We start from the raw sequence: 21,662 nt of genomic DNA, 5'->3' as shown, positions 1-21,662 counted from the left end.
AGGTGTTACCATAAAAGGCTTTTTCCTCTACATGTATTTATATATTTATGATTAGGTCATATTTTCATTGTTTCCTTTTAGTAGGCTTAAAGTTACTGAAACGACATACCAATTGTAAGGATAGTTCACTGGTGGTTCTCAAATGCGAAGGGAAAATGTAGCTACTACTTTCACGATAAAGTCACTGTCATACATTATTCCCAGTGACTGCCATTAGAACACACCTTTCATTTTACTTGTAAAAAAAAAGGTGAAATCAAGCAACTGTCTCTGATATGCAAACTCTTAGGTTTGGAGAGATCTTCCAAAGCTCCATTTTCTCTTGTAAGACTTGTTCTAGTCACGGAGGTGGAATGGACATAGAGGTTTCACCTTTTCTGTGAAGATGGGTTTATGAGAACTCAGTTAATTAGGATTTTGAGGAAGTCTTTTTTTCCTGGGTTCTATCTTTAAGGGTCAAAGTAACAAGGTTTTCATGTGGAGAATTGGAATTTCAATTCAAAATGCATTTGTCAGAAAATATTTAATAATGCTAGAGCATAAGCTGGCATAAACGGTCTAATTTAGAACTGGACAGTAATTTATTCTAGGACTGTTTTATGTAAGTTTACAGATGGCTTATGTATCTAGGGTCAGGTATGAGGACTAACACATATTTGATACAAAGACAACAATAATAAAGATGTAATTTCTGGTCTCGGCTCTGTCCTCGCCTCACCACAGGCTGGTCACACACTTTCTCTTGCTATCTGTTTCCTAATCAGCAATGACAATATTGTGCTTTGTACATCTAACACAAATGCCAAGGGGATAAATGACCATGACATTTATGAAACACTTGAGCTCTTTAGAAAGAAGTACTCTCTGAGCAAAAGCTTTAAATATTACACTCAGGAAATTATTTTGCAATTGCCCATCAACTTCTTTAAGCCCGGATAAAATATTCATGCCTTCCAAAAACACTTTTCTTGATTAACTTCACCCATTCCAGTCACTTCTTTGTACGAGGGTACTTCAAAAAGTTTGTGGAAAAATAGGATTAAAATATAATACGAATATTTCCACGAACTTTTTGAAGACCCCTCGTGCTTTTAGCACCCTGGCATTATACCCACCTTGTATATTTCACTTTGTGACATCATCTGTCCAGCTGGCCATGACAGAAACCTCAGCACCATCCTGGCACCTTCCTCCCACTCACCCCAGTCTGATCAATTCCATCCATGTGTCCTGGGACTGGTGGCTCTTCCATAGGATCAGCCCCTTGCCATGTTTCACCTGGTTGTCTGCACTGACTATTCACAGATCTTTCTCACTCTAGCCTGGCGCCTTTCCAATTCATCCTCCTCTGTGCTTCTGAGAGACCTGTTAAAAACGTAAATCTGGACCAACCCCTCCTCCCACAACCAGGCAAGGAACATGCTAAAAACACCATTTCCATGTGGGTGGCCCTCCACAGACTCCACAATAGCCACGGGTGCTGCAAAAGTGGCTAGACACCACAACCACCATGCAGATGACCCACCAGCCACTCAAGTACACTGACACAAGGACAGTCACCAGCAGAGACCAAAGAAAAGAAGAGGATGTCTCTCTCCACAAAGCCCATTCCAGAATGACAGAAGAAGCATCTGTTCTACAATAATAGTGGGGGACCTGAACACACCTCTCAGCATTGGACAGATCATCTAGGCAACAAATGAACAGGGTAACCATTACTTTTTCAGAAGGAAAGAAGAAATATAGGGTTATCAGGGGCTGGAGGAGTGGGAGGGGGAGGGGAGAGATTGGATAAGGGGCATAAAGAATAAGTACGATTTGTAATAATATATATGCTAATAATCAAACAAACAAACAAACAAACATAAATCTGATCCTATCTACTCTGCTTAAAACCCTTCAAACTCTATATACATCAGGCAGTTCTTTTTCTGGTCACCAGCCCCCTCTCTGGCCTTAACACTCATCACCCTATTACTCCCCCTGATCCATGCTAAGTCTTCCCAGAGGGAGGATGCTGAAGTCAGTTGTGAGGTCCCATAGAAATTGGCCCAAGAAGCACTCCTGCGTTTTCCTGGCTTCATGCTTCCGAGCTTTTGCACACACTGTTCCTTTTGCCTTTAATGTCCTCTCCTTACCTACTAAGTCCTAATGGTCTTAATTTTTAGTTTAAACATCACTTCTGTCAAGAGAACCTCAAGACCCTCCCTCACCCCTTTTCCATCTGCTGTAGATCCTCATCTGGTGCGCTTCCACAGAAGCATGCACATAGCATTGTAAAAACTCAGCATTCTGTACCAGAACCATTCATTGATCTTGTCTATTTCTCCCGATAAGCCACGAGTTCCTTTCAAGGCAGGACTGTACTTTTTGACTTTGTATTTTGAGCATCTAGCATACAGCCCAGTATAAAGTAGGTCCTCAGTAAAAGCCTGCTGGATAAATGGATGAAATTATTACTCTGGATGGGTGACAGAGGAATAGCAGAATATCAAAAGTTGTGGCAACTTATGTCTTAGGGATAACCCATGATTGAAGAAGCCTACACGACTATGGTCAAAAACAAACCATTGTATTTGGCCCCAAATATCATCCATAGCTTCTCATTTTTACTAAAAAAATGTATTTTTCAGCTTTCCACATTAACAAGATATTTCTTTGTTAACTGAAAATATTTTCCTGGTTGAGACCTCTCTTTATAAGTCTCTTCCAAGGAAATTTTTCTCTTATCACCTACAAGTCATAAAAAGGTTCAAACAAAAAACATTCATATATTAAGTGCCATGGGACGGAGGACACTAAAGAAGGCAAATTGAAATGTGCAATTTCTATACTGCCAGGTGGACTTGGCGTTGCCCACAGCTACAGAATCTCAGGGCTACAAGGGCCCGAGGTGTTGTGCGTGAGAGAGGAGCTGCAAACAGGAATGAATAGACAGTGATCCATTTGCAGAGGGAAAAGAAAAGCATTCACATACAAGAAACCTGGACTGAGAGCAGCTTTCACTCAACCGCGTTCTGTGGCTAAGACAAGGGAGGTAAGGATTCCTATTCAACAAAAGCATCAACATGCGTGTAGTGGTGTAGGTAAGACACTCAAGTCCTCACAACAATTTCCCAAGCTTGATTATTCCCAAGCACTGGTTCCCAGGGATGACCTGGGGCAAGCATGGCTTTATTAGGGATTGGATAAAAATTCAAAACAGTGGTCCAGCTGAGCCCACCCTAGCCTGACCAGAGCAACTGGCTAAAGGTTGTAATTGTTTTCATCTGGTCCCTTGTCTTCCTCAAGGGAAAGGTACAAACAGCACAGTAGTTAAGAGCAAAGGTTCAGGGGACAAAGCACCCTGAGTTCAAATCTTTACTCTGCTACTTGCTAGCTATGTAACCCTTCGACAAGTTAATTAACCTCTCAGAGCCTCAATTTCCTTATTTGCAAAATGGAGGGAAATAGCATTTACACCTCAATACAGGTTGAGCATCCCTAATCCAAAAATTCAAAATCCAAAATGCTCCAAAAATTCAAAACTTTTTGAGGGCCGACAGGATGCCCAAAGGGCATGCTCAAAGGAAATGCTCACTGGAACATTTTGATTTCCGGATTAGGGATGCTCAACCAGTATGTATGTATATGCAAATATTCCAAAACCCGAAAAAATCCAAAATCTGAAACACTTCTGGTCCCAAGCATATCAGATAAGGAATACTCAACCTGTACTGTATGCCCGGTACATGATATGTGGTCAATTCATAGAAGTCATCATTAATATTATAAGCTATTTATGGTAACCTAAAGTCACACAATCCTATTATAATTCCAATTCATATGCTACCTAGGCCAAATAATTTTTCCAGTATTTAAAAATGACATAAAGTAAAAGCCTGATTAAATAAGTGTTGGTCAAATGCCCTGCCACTCTATTTAGAGCTGATAATTTGGGTCCCCTATTGCCTACAGTTCCATGCTCAGTGTTTTATAAAACACCCTTGGATTATAAAACTGATTTCTCTTAAGACACAAAAACTCAGGGAGCTGTGATGCTGAGCAGTATGAACAATCACTCTGGCATCCACCACCTCCCCTTCCTGTCCATGCTTTGCTGTGAGTTACCTGGAAGGTTTGGGTGACTTCATACAGGATTCTTCAGATGACTGAAAAAGTAACATTCCTAGACGGGATTACAGAGGCAGCTGGCAGCCTTTCAGCAAAATTCTATTTTATAAAGTTTATAAGTTTACTTAGAATCTAGTTACCCGCTCGTAGGGGGTTTGTATAAAAACCATGGAGTTACAGGAGAGAAAAAGAGTAAATTAGATTAAAATTTATCCGAACAATTTAAAATGTGATTTACCTGTGGGCCAGTTCCTGGTTTCAAATGAAAACCAAAAACAAGTTCGAGGTTCACGATTTTTTCCTCATTTTCTTCAGGTTCACCTCCTGAGTCCTAAAACAAAAAACCAAGTACTATTTATTCTAGATGGTGTTTTTACTTTTACTTCTCATGTAAAGGAGATAGATGATTTCTTAGCACTAGTTTTTTCCATTCCAATCTATTGTTAACTTTTGGTTATTTCGTATAAAGCTACAAATTACAATTACTTAAAACAAAAGAAACGACATATTAGGCCTTTGAGAATTCTGCCAAATGATTTATTTCATGCACTTCAAATCGAATGCCACTGTCATACATTTTTCACAATGCATCTTGCATTGTACAATTTTGCCCTAGAAATGCACTTAGCACCTGATGGCATTGAGAGGTTTCAACTGGAGAGTTTCACAACACCCGAGATATTTACGAGCTATTCCCAAAGAGGAATTATGCAGTTCCTAGAATGTGTGTAGATGGAAGACCAGGCAGAGGAACAAAATGAATCTTCTAAGGTTAGAGATGGAAAACCATAGCCGTTAGTGAATGAGTAGGTTTCTGTGTGTTAGTTGTAAGTATCTGCTGATTTTATGACAAACTATGTCATATACCTTTAGACTATCTTCAAAATAATATGTTAAATATACTAATATGTTATTCAAAGAATAAACCTCCCACCTTCCAACACAAGTGATAATCCAGAGCTCTAGTGTGTTAATTCCTTCAGGGACTTACATGTTGGAGGACGGTCTCCGGGGCCAGGTGGGAGGCCAGAGGTCCTCACCTATAATGTTGGCCCTTTTATCTCCTAGCAACTAAGCTGAGATGTGTTGTTCTTATCGTAAATGTGTTGTTAATCTTTCAAACTTGTAGAGAATAAGGGTGTTCAATTTATACACATCCTAAGCTTCAATGGGCCTTTTGTTGGACAGATATAACTACATTTCACTTCAAACAACAGTTTCCGACATTGGTAAACTTAGGTGTGGATGTCGCAGGTGCATATGTCAATAGAAGTAGCACACTTTCAATAAGGAAAAAAACCTCACTTACCTTAATTAGTGGTGGGAAGTGAAACAAGTTTAGGTAATCGTGGGTTAATTTCTCAATGGCTGACTAAAAAAAAAAGAAAAAAAACCCCACATAACTTTATTAATGACTTGATAATGCCAAGAGAGGATTAAAATTATTAGGCACATATAACAAAAGCATTCTTTATTTATGTAGTTCATAAAGTATCTTAGGGCTGTTAATATCCAACATATATTGAGAATAAACCTGATTGTCCAAAGTAGTGTAGGTAGTCTGTAATTATTTAAAGGAACAGGGAGATAGTTTAAAGGTGTTAAACCTCAGCCTAAGTAATAAATAAAACCATTCTTCAAACACCAGCAGAGCATACTGGTGGCAAGTTAATGTTCTAGTGTATAGAATGCAATTGTCACTTTGAGTAATTGTGGGAAAACAACAAAGCACGTGAATATAACACCCGAAACCTTCAGCAAGGCTGGACTCACACTGAAGGGTTTATTGCATGGTAAGGGCTTTTCTTTCGGTATGTGTCCAACACTCCCGCCCCCAATGAAGCACAAAGAAATCTTAAAGGAAAGGAGGACAATTTAAATTACGATTTTTTTTTATACTCATCACGTATAAATCAGTTTTTCCATGAACCGATGATGTAGAGAGTAAAAAGGTACCAACCTGAGAAAAACTAGAAGAATTTTTTAAAAAGCAAAATGGAAGTTGTTGACACTTGACAATGTAATGAACACTTATTGGATGTCCAAGCCTATTCCTTACACCTGGCTACTCCACATGAGGGCTTGCAGGCTCAGGCAAGAAGGGAGCCACAGACTGGTTAAGGGGAGGGACAACCAAGTAGTAAAAGGATAGGTGGATATATGCTCCAATGTCCAGTTTTAGAACCTGACTGAGAGAGTTGGAGAAGATATACAACAGTGATTGCACCTTCCTTAGTGAAAGAGCAGAGAATGAAGGATGCATTTTCACCACTGGGGTGTGTGTATGTATGAAACACTTCTGCCAAGTATCAGGAGCACCCTCTGGTCTGGAGGTACTCATCTGGGGCCCCATCCCACAAGTCCCAGCTTGAAGCATTATTTATCCTACTTGCCCCGAGAGCATATGCAGAGCCCTCCCTAGAGCAGGTTTCCATGGCCCTTTTCTCTTCGTCTTTCCGTCTCACACAGGCTTCTCAGAAATAGCTATGCTCCAGCTGTTTGATGGAGTGTCACCTGTCAGCCAAGTCCCCCTGAGGGGCCACTCTCATGCAGTCCAAGCCTTGGCAGTGAGGAGGAAGGTCCACACCTGATTTTGGAGACTTACCTTCCGTGAACTGTCTTTATGTTGCTCATGTGACCTACCCAGGAGCCTGCGGGCCGTCTTAGGCCCCCACAGCTACTGACCACACCTTCCTTTGGAACTCAGGGCAGACCCTCTGGGTCATGAGAGGGATTGCACTGACCCCACCCCAAGTGGGCGAAATAGTTCTTTTTAATCCAGTGTGGCTACTTCCAACAAGGGCTTTATCTCTGCCCGTATTTCTTGGCTTCTCTGCAGCACTCGACCCTTTTGATCAGAAGCCTCGGGCTTCTGTAACTCTACTGTCGCCTCAGTTCCTGCTTCCTGGACAGGCACTCGGCTTTTCTTCCTCTCTCCTGTCCAGGCTCCTCTGACCTCTCCTTGCAACATGACTCCTTTCTGAAGGCACATTGTCCATCAAAGACAGAAAGCTTCCCAGCGGGAAGAAGAAAGTTCCTGGTCAGGGGTGTAAAAGTTGCTGTGCTTTCCTTCTTTTTATTATTTTTTTTAATGAGGTGAAATTCACATACCATAAAATTAATCATTTTAAAGTGTGCAATTTAGTACCTTCACGGTGTTGTGCAACCACTGCCTCTATCCAGTTCATCATTTCAAAGCATTTTCATCCTCCCCAAAGGGGGCTCCCTACCCATTCAGCAGTCACTGCACATTCTCCCCTCCCCCAACCCCTGGCAACCACTGATCTGTTTTCTGTCTCTATGGATTTACCTGTTCCCGACATTTCATATAAACGGAATGCAATACATGACCTTTTGTGTCTGGCTTCTTTCACTTAGCACAACATTTTCGAGGTTCATCTACGCTGTAGCGGAGTCAGGGTTTCATGGTGCTTGCCTTCTGGAATCTGCCATCAGCTCTCTTCCCTGTGGCATCCTCCTCTTCTCTCCATTCCATTTTTGCTACACTAGCCAGGGCTTGTTACTCTCTCCCCTTTTCAATCCATTTTAAAACTTCCAGAAGCAAAGTTTAAGTATGTCAATTCTCAATACACCACCCCCCTCACCACAGCTGGTCAAATTCCCAACCCCCAGCCTGAAGTCTAAGCCGTCCAGCATCTGACCCCACTTTCCTTCCACTTGAGGTATTGTGAGTTCTACTCCGTACCCATGTTCCTGCCAGACAGAACTCCTGACTGGCACTTGGATCAAAACCAATCTTTTCTCTTCCTCTACATCCTCTTTCATTTCTCTCTTGACTCCATATTCTCTCTGTCTGGGTTAATGTTCTTTCTCCTCCCGCTCCTCTCTACATTCCAAATTCTGTCCTTCCTCTGAGATCCGGCTCAAGGGCCACCCATTCCATGAAGTTTCCCGTCCCCATCTCCCTCCCCTGCGCCTTCTACGGTAAGGACTCACTCCTTTCCCCCCAACTGCCTGTGAGAGGTTGTATGCACATGTTTTATATCTTCTCAGGGGTGTCAGTTCCTTACGGGCAGGATTCTTCCTTGCATCTTCCCAGGCCCAGTCATCAAATTCGTAGGCATTCACTGAGTTTGCTGAACAATAAACAGGAAGTTTGGACATTGCTTGCCTTAATGATCCCAACCAGCATGGAGCGGGCACTTTGGATTATCTTGTGCCAAGTCTTGGAATATTTAAATCATTTCCACCTTTTGGTAAAATATCACAGCTTGGCATCCCCTTTCCTCCAACACGATCCTTAAGAAATGTTGGTCCTTTTCAAAGACAGTGGAGGTGAAGGAGAGGTGGGAGCATATTATTTGGCATCTACCAAAAAGGACAAGATTTACAAAATTTCTCTTTTGGAACTCTGAAACTTCTCTGTACTACAGAAAATCATTTTTTCCTATCGTGACCTATCTAAGCCAGCACAGCTTTTCAGGATGAACTTGCCCACACCCAGATGGCAAGTTAAATTCTTTGCCACCCTTTGAGATATATGTTTATGCATGGGTTTTTCTGCCCATATTCTAGAAGGGAAAAGACAGCGAGGTCCTGCTGTCTTGGGGATGATCTCTGGTGGGTTAGTGCCAAGCCATTGTCCAAACGGGTGCTCAGGGACCATAAGGATGTTTTTTCCATGGACCTAGGGTCTGCAGAATGAAGTGAATGACTCTCTTAGGGCCTTAATAAGGATTTCTTTAGAAAGGTCAGTGTGGGCATCTCTATCTGAAGTAAAGGGAAAATTAGTTGGCATGGTGGTAGCCTCTGCAAAGATATACATTTGGCTAGGAAGCTACTTTTTCTACATTTCCCCCTTTATTCTATTTCTCTTCGTTCTAACCTGTGCATACCCCTCCATCCCACACTGGGGTTGGTGGGGTTGTGGTTCGGGAAGCAAATGTGATTTTATCCTAAGATCTCTCTTGAAACAGACCTCTGATTAACAACCATGTCCACAGAGATGCCAGCAATTCTTATTAGGTTTGGGTAACTAGAATACAAAAAACAAAACAAAGAACAGGTCTGGTTGCTAAACTGCAAAAAAAAAGCAACAAGAAAAACAGGTTTAGCTTTGAAACTACTCAAGACTGAAGTTTTGGGGAAACGTTAGGATTTCCTGAATAAGTAGAGGATTAGAATACACACATGGTGATGTCTGTTCCAGGTCACAATCTTGCATTGCCATGACTTCAGGTTACTGTAGTGGCTTAGGTTTTGCTGGGTGATGCACAAGTTCTCATGTCCTTAGGGATTTCTAATGGATGTCTGGCCTCTCTAGCAGTAAAGGAGTCGCCTCCTGCTGTTGCTGGGCAGGATGGCTGTTCTCTAGGCGCCCGCTGCCTTGGCTTCAGGTCCGCAGCACACTATGCTTCCTCCCGCCCTGCAGTGCCTCCCTGGAACTCCTCCTGCCCTACCCTTCCCCTGCTTAATGCCTATGTGTCCTTCAGCTCTCAACTCCTTCATAACTTCTCACAGAAGGCTTTCCTCACAAAACCCCACCTCTCTTTTGTGGCATTCTCACAGTTGTCATTTTACCATTATTGCATGAGTCATATCTGTCTTCCTCACCAAACTGGAGACGTCCTGAGAGCACAGGGGTGATATTCGGGTATATTCAGGTGACTCCTGTTGTGCTAGATATTAACCTTTTTGTTGCTGGATGAGGAGGGAGTAGAGGTCCCCTGAGGCAGCAGAGGATTGTCAGCTGGTCTGGAAGTATCTCAGCACTGTAACCACCAGCACAGCACTCTGTCTATCCCCAGATTCCTACACGCAACCTGCTACATGGTAGGTGCTCAATACAGATTTGTTGATGGAATGTCCTCCCTTTCTGAGGTACCTTTAAATGAATGATATGCCCCTTGGACACAATGCCCATGTCTTTCAGGTCTTCTTCTTCCAGAAGAAGCAGCCGCTTCCCCGTGATGTTGTTCTCCTTAAACAAGCTTGCATATACACTCATCTCTGCTGAAGAGTCACCTGAAGGAAGTGATCAGAAGGCGGAATAAAATTAGCCTAAATCATATCCAAAGCAAAGTTAGCTCTATGAACTAAGAAGAGGTAACTTATTCCACTTGCCTTTTCTGACGAGCTGCTGAACCCAAAAATACTGTGAAAGAGAGGACATATATTGTTTTGAAGATTTGCACTTTGTCAGTGGCCAGTCTTAACAGTAAAACATATGCTTTTCAACAGATGAAAATATCATTAATTCCTAGCTCAACCACAAAGGCAAATTTTAATTCATTTTGTAGTTTTAAAACCTCAAGCTTTCAATTTGGTGACAACCGTCCCTTCAGGGGTCTCGGACAATTGAAAGACTGCTGGTTTCCCTTGGTCTTTGGGAGATATCTTACAATCCTTTCAAGAGGGCTCTTACTTAGAGAGATTTTTCCATTTACATGCTGGTGGTCCCCTGGATTGCTGAGGGACACCAGTTTACCCAGGAATTGTATGAGTGACAGGGACCACACAGCAGTGGACTGAGAAGTGGACAGAATGTGCCCTCTGTTTTAGCCTGACCGAGTGGCCCTGGACAAGTCAAAGCATGGAGCTTCCTGTGCAGGAGGAGGCTGGGTCCAGTGACTCTTCATCCTTGTACCTCGCCTGGCACATGCTTACTGGTAACCTCCCATGTTACCTGGGTGAAGGGAGGCCAGATTCAGTCCCTCTGATTCTCTGGGAAGACCTCAACCCTGGAATTTTATGTAAATGGCCTGGAAACCACTCAACCTCAGAGCAAAGACTAAAAATAGCTGTTAGAACTCAGTGCTTTTTTAAAAAATTTCTTTTCAAATGAGATGAGCCAACTTTGCAGCTGGAGATAAAGGGATTACATCCAGGCCTGTGAATAAAGGAGACCCTAAGTCCTCTTTCCCTGTTCAGTGGGGCTGGCAGGAAAGTGAGAATCACTGGGGCTCAGTGAATGGGAAGAAACAGAGGCAACTCATGCCAAGTTTCCTTACCCTGCAGAAGCCAAAGAGGTTAGCTAATGTCGAAAGCAATTTTACTTCACCAGAGTACAAAGAGCAGAGAGGGAAATGTCTTGGCCCAGAAACCAGGTTGAGCTAGGTAAATGGACCTTCTGCAGAGTTCCTAGTAGCCAGTCTGTAACTTGTGGCACCTGGTCTGTTGCCCGGGGTGTGGCCCATACCTGCTAAGGCTGGCATTACAGCTTTTTATTCTTTTTCACTTAATGATATCCTGAGCTGGTAAAACAGACCTGGACAGGCATAAGTCCCTGAGGTCTCTGACCAGGAATTTTCATACCTGTTTTGTCACTAAGGAAACAGATATGGAGATGGAACAGGCAAGTAGGATTGTTCCTCAGGGTTTCCACCCAGAGTGTAGAGTGTAGGACTTCCTTTGGACTTAAAGTCTGCCTGCATCCTCTCAAAGACATGGAGCTTCTCTGGCTACAGCTGCAGAGAGTGTCTGGGAGCACTTGTGTCCTTTCCTCCTCGGGAAAGCCAGAGTTAAGGATAGCAAACATGAAGCTGTCACCTTCCGAACGGGCCTAAGGCAGGAAGGAAACCCAGTTCAGTGGAACCCCAGCCCAGCACTGCCTTTACCAGCTCCTTCTCCACCATGCTTCAAGTCCATACCTGGCATTTCAGGAAAATTTAAGAACAATTTCTTTTTCCAAGTATGTTCATTTGGTATCCTGGGCCACAGCTTGAATTCTGTCATTGATATTTATTATTGCATTCTGGAATACTTTTAGAGCAAATAGGGAGGTGGAACCCTCTTATAAGATTTGAAAAGATACTTGCTTTGCTCGTGAGGCCTTACTATCAAGCATTACTGCATTAAAAACAGAAAAAAATTAGAATTTGTCAACTTCTCCTAGTTGGATTTTCCTAAGCTGCATTTTTAACCTTGTGGACAAATTATGAAACACTTGCCCAGGTCAAATGAGGCATTAACAGAAGAGGCTTACCACGTCATCTTCAGTCCACGCACCAATCTCAAAGGAAGGCAGCAGCTGCGTTGGGAAATACGAATGAAATGAAAAAAAATAACATTATCATTGTCTTTTTGGTTTCTCCTTGTCTCCCTTTTTTAGCTCTCAGCTGCTGCTCTGACTTGGTTCCTCCTGATGGTTAGGTTGAATGGAAAACAATATTCTTGACTTTGAGAGGAAGTTCTCAGTGCTCCAAGGATTTTGACCCCAGAAGCCAATAAAGTACATCAGTCTCTCAGTAACAATTCATTGTACCATATGAGCAGTTTTAGCAGAGACTTTGCATAAGTTGGTGTATTGCTCCCTTGGCATATGGCACACCAGAAGTGGTTTTACATCCCACAATGGGGCCTCAGCAGTCAAGGAATTTTTGACATTTGTCAGATACCAGAGCCTTCCTCGGATTTCTTAGTCAACACAAGGATTGTTTGATTATTAGTAAAAATTCAAAAGCAACCACTTAGTAATCTGATGACTTTTTAATGCCTATTCTCACAGGGGAATTTCTAAGTGTTTAAATATCTCACTTGCATTATATTTTTAAAACCAAATACTAGGACCCTTGGATGAAGGACATATGAAATAGGAACTGTTCTAAGAAACGCTGGTTGCAAGTTGTTCTAACTAAAACAGACTAAAATACCTTTCTGTCAAGTACACAAGCGTGAATGAAGACTTTTGCAGAGGACTTTAGCCCATACCATTTTCAGAGCAAAAGCACTACTTGCTTCAGTATGTCGAAATAATAAATGCCTACATAATTTGAAAAAGTCTGTGTGTCCTACGAGTTGAATTAGTATGGTACAGCCATTAGCTTTAACTAGCTTAGCTTGCCAAAATGTTTGAATTGCATATGAGATAACATGGAAAAGTGTCACTCAACCTTTTGCAAATACTTTTCTGTGGGTGAGCTGAAGAAACAAGAGGGTGGATGAGTCAATCCTTCTAACCTGTGGGCATTTATTTTGTACTCACATGCTCAAAACTCTGCTGGGAAAGGCACAGCCCCTGTCTTCAAGGAGCTTGTAATTTAATTGGGGGGTCCAACAGGGATGAATTATATATGGGGAGTCCAAGGCCAGCTTCATCTTGATTCCACTCAGTGCCTAACACAGTGCCTGGCATATGATACTTGGTACATTTTTGTTGAACAGTTTTGTAGAATGACTATGATTGAAAGATGCATTTACTAATGCCACATTCTCTGGTATAGAGTTCAATGTCTGTGGATATTCAGAAAGGGTTTCACTGAATGAGGTGGGGAAATGGAAGGAAGAGTGGCTTGAGCTGGGTGCTGCAGGGCTAGGAGAAGAAAGGTGATTCCAGGTGAAGAGAAGTGACAAGGCAAAGAACTGGCAGAGGTGGGAGAGGAAGGGAGAGAAGGGAAGGCAGGGCAGGGCGTGTCCACCTAGCTGGAGCATGGGATGCCGTGAGTTCATAGTGGAGGAACAAGGGGAAATGAAGCAGACTCGGGGGGCCAAGGAGATTTAAAACAAAAACAAAAACAAAAACAAAAAACCCTACTGGGTAAAATAAGACTGTGTAGGGATTGAGTATTATACCAAGTTGCAAGGATCTGAAGTGTATAGTGAAGTCAATACTGTTCTGTATATCCTCTGCTACTCCCATGTGCTTCGATTCCTACAAGGGTTGCCCTTTATCTCCTCTGAGACACTCGAGGTATGTAGGGATCATCAAATAATAATCTGCTTTAATAATGCAGAAAGGAAAAAGACTTGAGGAACAGACTCTAAAACTGAACTTGATCAAAGAAAATACATGACAACTTTTATTTCTTCACAGGGCAGCTGGATACAGCTGCAGAAACATGTCATTCCCTTCTCCCATCACGGAAACAAATGTAAAATAAGGAATTTTTATATTAGTTCAAGAAACAACTGAGTTACAGAAATATTTCAGTGCATCAAGTCTGGCTTCTACAGGAAGTGTGTGTGTATGGAGGGGGCAGTGTGTAATGTTTTTATTTTTACACAGTTCCCAAATGTTGTGCTAAACCAAATTGAGCAATAAGTATTTCTTGAATAGAATAAAGGTTGTAAATGAAACAACTAATCAATACCAACATCTTTGGTTTTCATGTCAAAAGGAGAGGAGTTCCCTTTGCTCTGAGGCTGGCTCGTCAATGTGATGCCAAGGGAAAGGCACTGGATTCAGTTTGATACTCACTCCAGCAGGATCTTTACAGATGCTTGCAAAGATCAGTGACAGGAAGGCTGGAGCCAGGCACTGCATCAAGATGATTTGAATTTGGCAAGACAGGGGATAAGAGTTAATGACCTCCAGCCACAGAGTGGCTTACCACTTTTTTAATGTTTTCTGTACCTTGTTAACATATCAGTGTATCTGCTGTAGGATGAGTTCTAAGCCTTTCTTTCTTTAGGGATTAAAAAAAATCCACTTCATGACTGCCCCACCACTTTACAAACTCATTATTTACACTCCAATTGATTTCAGGAGAGAAAAGCTAACTAACACTCATGTGCATGCATGTGACAATGATTCCTTCAAGGGATGCTGGGAATCCAATCTAACAAAGATCTTATATACACAGCAACACATAACAAAGGCATGTACTGTCAAAACGTTTATTGCAAAATGGAGTCTTAGAACAAAGGAAAGCAAAGTTCACATCAAAATGAAATGTATGACACCAACTTGGATTTCTGAATACATTGTGGACTTTGTGCTGAAATATCAAATTCCAACTATAAAGTCAGTAACTGAATAGTCTAACCACACAAAAGTAAAATTTAATCTTCCATACAAACATTATACAAGATATTTGGCATAGGACTTGCTCAGAATAACATTGCAATAGAATAAATGAGAAAAAGATCTTGTTTTTTAAAAAAAACCCAACAAAGTGATAATGCCATCTATTCAAAGCTCACACTCAAAGAATATAAATATTTTCTATTATTTAGTACAAAATTTTTAAGAGAGTGCAAAAGCAATATGTGCAGTGTATGGTATCTGACATTAAAAGGTATACTGTTCTGCACACGATATAATTTATGTAGGTGCTTGAAACTTGTGGCGAGTCCTCTAGATTTCCTGATAGACACACATTTTTCATCATAGAAATGCTGCATCTATAGCTATCAGGCTATGCTACAATCAAAAGAATAGAACAGATTCTTCTCTGGCAATGCTTGAAATCTAAACAAGAAAACAGTCTTACTCAATAGCAGCAAAAGGTGCCCGATTATAGAAAAATTATGCTCTATTACATATGTGGTGAGACTCTGCTAGTTTCAAAAGGGTACAACAAATCCAGTGTAACAAAAAGCAAAAAAAAGAATCAACATTTAACTCAGAATAAGTTTTAAAACTCTTACCACTCTAATGAAAACTCTGAAAAATAAAGCTATATACATAGTAATGCTATTGAGAAGTGATTCTGGATTTCTCCTAAATCCTTCCTCCACACCTAGTTTCTTGTTTTTTTAAATGGGGATCAAGTTTGAATACCTCAGCTGGTGTTAAGTCTAACAAATCCACTGCATATTAAAAATCACTGGCTAAAAACCATGCTTTGACATTTCCAGAGCATCAAAAACAGTGTGCTATGTGCCTTCAGCCTCTTCCTACTGATTCTATAAAATATAAAATGTAATTCTGCTTTTAAAAAATACAGAATTTTTTTTTTCTGTGAGGAAAGGGGGTCTTTTAAATTATTAACGTGGCTACTTTGCAGAATTATAGCTACCTCAATGAGGTTTTTCTTTTTTTATTTATTGTGGAATCAATGTATAAGAAAGTGACACCCCCCTCCCCCCCAGGGAGAATTTAGCTGTTTTGTAAAGTTTCTACCAGCATTCTTAAGGGGAAAGAAACCATTTCCACAAATAGAGATTTAAGATAAAGCCACAAACTTACAAAACTCAGATTGTGTAGTTGTAATTCTGAAAATGCGCTTTTTTTTTTTTTTTACTTGGGTATTTTGTTTAGGGGGGAAAATTAGACAAAGAACTCAAACTTCCAGGTTTAACAAGTTTCTCAATGGGGAAGGGCCACTGCTAGTGATATTTTGGATGGAACTTTTTACTGAGTGGGACTGTCTCTAGCAAGCGGGATGTTACCATTCCTGGCACTAGGCACCAGTCACCGTGACAACCAAAAATACGGCCCCGCATGCCCAAACCCCATCAGGTTACAGCACTATACCAGTTGAGAACTACTAGTAGGGTGTTATCAAATTCTACAGGATCAATTTTATGAGTAAAAAAAAAAAAAGAAAGGTGATACATTTTCAGTTGTATGACTGACAATTATTACCACAATTTAGAGTTTCAATTCTTACTTTGAAACCTTAAATTTTTCAGTTTTTCTTTAATTCTCCTCTTTCTAAATGTACATTTTTGTAAGTCTAGTAACTGTAATTAAATCCAACACTGATAATTTGCCACTTCAAAAATTGATCTGAAAAGTGAATTAGAAGCTGCACAACTAATATCATCATTAGAAATTCTGCATATGGTTAAACATTTCCTTTTAAAATCAATAGAGTCTAAATGAGTGAGAACACTATAAAATTCTGTTTCTATGATTCAGAATTCAGGGATGTTTTAATATTTTCAAACCACTAGAAGGACACTGATTTGGAACAGAAAGTAAAATAGCCAGTACTATAATGTTGAATGAATCTAGTCCAATGCTAGGCCAATTCTGCTATATTCTAAACTCTTGCACCTGCTTTATGGTAGAATATTAAGCTATGATCATCTCTGGAATATTGGTGAGAAAGACAGCAGCAGTTAAGAGATGAGGGAAATATTAATTAATAATAAACCTAGTTCAGGGTATAGAGTCCTACTACTTTTCTTTTTGGCCCTATTTGGATACTTTTATTAATGTACCAAAACTTTATGTATAATCACATGGACTCACATATAAATTCCAAAAAAAAAAGAAAGTCAGTTTCATTCAGTTAATATGTTCTAAATTTATTGCTAATTATTCTTAAATGAGAAGCAAGGTTTGCATTCTTGCATAAAGTACACAAATCCTGAAATTATCCACAGAAATCCCTCTGCCTTCTTCAGCTTTGCTCAAATACTACCTTATCAGGGAGGCCTTTTCTGACCACACTTTAAAAACCTCAACACTCCTCCATGGTATTAATCCTCCTTCCCTGCTTCATTTTTCACCATGTACTTATCAAATGTTAACATATTATATAGTGCATTTGTATTGTTGGATTGTCCATCCCTGCTTACTAGCATGTAAGCTCCGTAAGTGTAAAGATTTTCGTCTAGCTGTTCTTTAGAAGAGCACCTGGCACAGAGGAGGGGCTCAACGAATATTTGTTAAATGGATGACTTTATCTTTGCCTGGGGAGATGAGCAGGAACTTTTAAACCCCAAGTCTTTGGCTCTTCCCTTCAGACTGCTGACCACAGTCCCAGGGCATGTTGGGAAGGCAAGAGTGGCAAGCTGTCCCTTCTGTTCCACCCCAAGATTTTCTGCTTGAGTGGCCTGATTTGAGTCAGGGGGTACGTCCCTCCCTGTGTCTGAGAACTTATGTGTGCATGTTATCTGGATCTAAGCATGTACAGACAAAGAAACTGTAGCAGAATGGGTATGTGGGGAACCCACCTTCTAGGGGAAAGGTTTACCTGCTCTCTCTGTGTTTACTTGTCTGTGGGTGGTGGCACTGCCTGCAAACACCTCAGACCAGGTAAACCTGGCCAGGGCTCATAGTTTTCAAAGAGCAACACAATAAATCTGTTTGTATAGCTTACATTCTAAGAATGTTGTCTTTATCTTTCCTGAAAGCTATCTACTTTCGATTTCATCTCATACTACTAAGCAAACATCACTTGAAATTGATAGTTTAGTTTTCAAGGTTACTGAAATCACTTATTTTTCAGTGTCTTTTCATTGGCACAATTAATAGTAGCTAATATTAACTGGCCACTTACCATGGGCCTGGTACTGTATTAAGTGCTTTACATATATTATTTATTTTAATCCTCACAATAATCCTTTGAAGCAGGTACTATTATTATTTCCATGTTAAAGATGAGCAAACAGACACACAGAGATTAAATAATTTGCCCAAGATTGTACAGCAAGTAGGCCCAGGATTCTGAATCATGATCAGACTCCAGATCCCTCTCTTTATGACTACGCTATAGACACTGTTTTCCATCTCATACCCAGGACATATTAGTTATTTCTCTCCAAATAAAAGCTGGCACAGCATATTGATCATTTCATCATACTTTTCAGCTCTTAATGGGGCAGCTCATATAATGCTTCAAATTCCAAGAGGCTTTCTATGATTGAATACAGTTTGAAATGGTATTAGATAATATCTATGATATCCTTTCTTAAAGGAAGTCATAAAAAGAACCATCAAAAGTATTTCAGTTTAATAGTCAAATGAGATTGCTTGCTAATTTAGACTGAAAAAAGACTTTGCTCTTTTGCCTTTATTTATATAATTGCAAATGTTTTGTAATTTTTTAAAACAGTGTTTTATAGTTTAAACAAGCTTCGACAAATATGTGATAATACTTTGAAAATACCTCTGGTTAGCCAGGTTTTCAGAGTAGCATCTATATCTACTTCTGTAAAACACCAGCAACACTGAGAAGAGTTAAAAAAAAAAAAAAAAAATAGACAACTTTAGAGGGTTTTTGTTTTTTGGCAGCTGCCCAGTATGGGGATCCAAACTCATGACCTTGGGGTTATAAGGTTGCACTCTAACCAACCGGGTTAACCAGCCAGCCCCAAAAAAGATAACTTTGGAAGGCTGGATTTGATACAGAAAGGACCCTTCAGCCTGAGTTTTTGTCTAAATAGAGATAACTTATCTTTACTATTCCTTTTATAATATTTAATTTTCTCTTTAAAATATTTCTCTGTATATTTAGAATCCAGGGTCATTATGCTTCTCTGGGAAACAAATAACCACACATAACCCCCTTACTGGAAGTGCAGAGCAGGCATGTACCCAGCACTCGCATGCCTGGAAGCATCCCTTTAAGACCATATATTTGTCTTTGTATAAAGTACAATCTAAGCCTTGGATGACAGTGTGTTGTTGTTAAGAAGTTTCCAGGGCTAGCGCTGGTATGAAAGCCTGCAACATGTGCTACTGGTTTCAAATTAGAGTATTTCGTCTTCAAATGTACTACTGAGAACACTTCTCGGGTTTTACTTTGAGTAGCTGTGCTATTTAGAATTGAAAATTCTCAGCTTTTAGGTATTTCTGAAGAACATTTTGTTATAACCTTCTTTCATCTCAATTTTTTTGTTGTTGGATTTTGTAGCCCCTTTCAATCATTTCTGACATTACAGTGTATTGCCATAACAACAACAAAAAAGTAGTATGTTACAAAAGAATCGTGTCAAAGAAGAATTAGGAGTTAACAGTGCTTGTTCAAAATGTAAGTTTTCTTGACCAATTTAATAAAGGAAATAAAGTCAAATATATTCATTAAAAAAAGTCTTCTCAGTTAAAAAATGCTATATTGTATATAGAATCACAAATTTCTATAAACAGGCACCACATTTGCTGATTCATAAATATACCTTTTTTGCTTAAATTTCCCATTTTTCTGTAAGCAAAAATAAATCAAAAGTAAAACTGATAAAGAAATCACTGTCATATAAATGTGATTGGCCTAAAAATGTAGTGCTTGGTTTTCTGCCTCCTTACTGATTTTGTATAGACTGACAGTAAGTTTCTTTTGTTTTTTTGTTTTTTTTTTTGGAACATTTTCAATTTTATTACTTTGCTTTCTGCTTTCATTCACTATTATTATCCATGTCATTATCCTCGTCCTCACCATCATCGTCATCATCGTCACCTTCTGACAAGTCAAAATCAATGAACCCCAGGGCCATGTTGACTTTCTTTCCCCTTCTCTTAGATGTGGTTTTGGAAGAATTCTGCTTGGCTTGCATGTTTATCTGCATCCCAGAATGCAGCACAGCTCCTGCTTTGTTCATTGAGAAGATATCCCCAAAGCCCATCAGCATCATGGCCTGCAGGCCTGTGTTCATGCCATGGCCCTCCCCGTTACTGGTTGCTGTGATCTGACATGACATCTCTGCACTGTTTGACTCCTCTGTTTTAGATTCAAAGTAAGACTCCTCAGACATTCTTGCAGCAAGAGGCAAGAGAAGCTATCAAAAGGGAAGAAAGGACAGAAGTAAAAAGAGAAATTAGGACCAATTTAAATAAGGGAAACAGACACCAAAAAATTAGTTGGTACTATGCAGGTGGTAAATGATTAGTGAAGTAAGTGAATGTAGGGAATTATTTGGGAATTCATTTAATGGCAGATTTGGCTCTAGCATATTTGCCATAATTTGTGAATGAGAGAATAAATCACAACCAAAAGTTTGCAAAGCACCACAGCACACCAAATTTCAAATGGAAAGGAAGTTGCAAGTTTTAAGCCCTCATTTTGCTCAAAACAAAATAGCTTTTAGGATTTCTCTTAAATTTTCCCAATTTCACTTTCACATGGAAATATTTAGTTAATAATTATACTAAAAAAATTAAGTTGAAATTAAATCTCAAGTAAAAATTAAGAAACCTTGTACCGAAGAAGAAAAGCTTAGAGGAAGCATAAAAACAGTTCAATAGTCAATACAATTCTAGGGAAATTTGGGTTGTTAACAACTTTTTAAGCTAGATTAATACTCTAACTATACAGTAAAAATGAGTGTAGAATTCACTTGCTTCCATTTATTATTTATTGCAGCCAGATCTAATACTCTTTATTCAAATTATTAAGTAATTCACTTGTGAACAAATTCTAGATTCTATCTCTAACATTTAAGTTGTACACAAGTACATAAACACACGTGAAAACTGGAAGGAAAGGAGTATTAATTTACATTGTTAGCTTTCTCTGTTCTTTAATATTCATGTTTCCTTCTTTTAACAGAAGTTTTTTCTAAGAATTCTCCTTCTCTCAGTGGTTGCAGACATTTATTGTCTACCTTATATAATGATTTTGAACAGCCAATCTATTCCCATAAATGTTTGGTCATATTCATTTCAGGGGTAAAACTATTAGGACATGAGAATGTTACTCTTCTTTTAAGAAATAAGCAAATTAAGGCTTGTATTTTTGGTGTGGTTTAAATATGGATAAATTTATGATAATGTACAAATAATATAACTGTGGGATGACCTTTATATTCTGGGTATAAAGGTACAGAATATTTAGGAGCAATTTCCTAATTTTAAATTGAAGTTGCTGGTGAGTTTTTTAAAAAATAGCTCACTCTATTAGGAAAAGACTTCTGGAATTGTTAGTTCAATAACAACTTCACATAATTCACCTAAAAAGTACTAGTTATATAGAAGAAAAAAATTGCTTTAGATCTTTAAACACTGGAAACAGGATATGATTTCCCTTGTACTCAAACTTCCTAATTTCTCAGATTTGTTTTCAATTGTTAGATACTCTTGGGAACTCTTTGTTGCTTATTTATTTTAATTTTTCAGGGACTTTTCCTCACATTAGAGTCTAGAGATCTCAACAAATATCTCTCAAATATGCTTTAATCTTGAAAGAAATAAAATTTTTACA

At 39.5% G+C, this 21,662-nt stretch overlaps 1 protein-coding gene across 3 annotated transcripts in view; it reads right to left on the bottom strand.

Moving 5' to 3' along the window:
* Positions 1 to 21,662, bottom strand: part of MAP3K20 (mitogen-activated protein kinase kinase kinase 20) — a 170,156-nt gene that overhangs the window by 21,276 nt on the left and 127,218 nt on the right. For 2 of the 3 annotated variants that reach the window (XM_063080742.1, XM_063080733.1), the window contains exon 12: positions 14,675 to 20,241. In XM_063080742.1, coding sequence (XP_062936812.1) covers positions 19,861 to 20,241 — 381 coding nt within the window. In that variant the 3' untranslated portion in view covers positions 14,675 to 19,860. Of the gene's footprint in view, positions 1 to 4,351; positions 4,445 to 5,422; positions 5,486 to 9,958; positions 10,099 to 10,197; positions 10,229 to 12,058; positions 12,104 to 14,674; positions 20,242 to 21,662 lie in introns of those variants that run through there. The other variant, XM_063080751.1, reaches the window with a different exon arrangement.

The sequence above is a fragment of the Cynocephalus volans genome, chromosome 1 (genome assembly GCF_027409185.1).
Source record: "Cynocephalus volans isolate mCynVol1 chromosome 1, mCynVol1.pri, whole genome shotgun sequence".
NCBI classification, from domain to species: Eukaryota; Metazoa; Chordata; class Mammalia; order Dermoptera; family Cynocephalidae; genus Cynocephalus; species Cynocephalus volans.
Note: the sequence above shows the minus strand (reverse complement) of the source record. Positions and strands in the feature narration are given on the sequence as shown.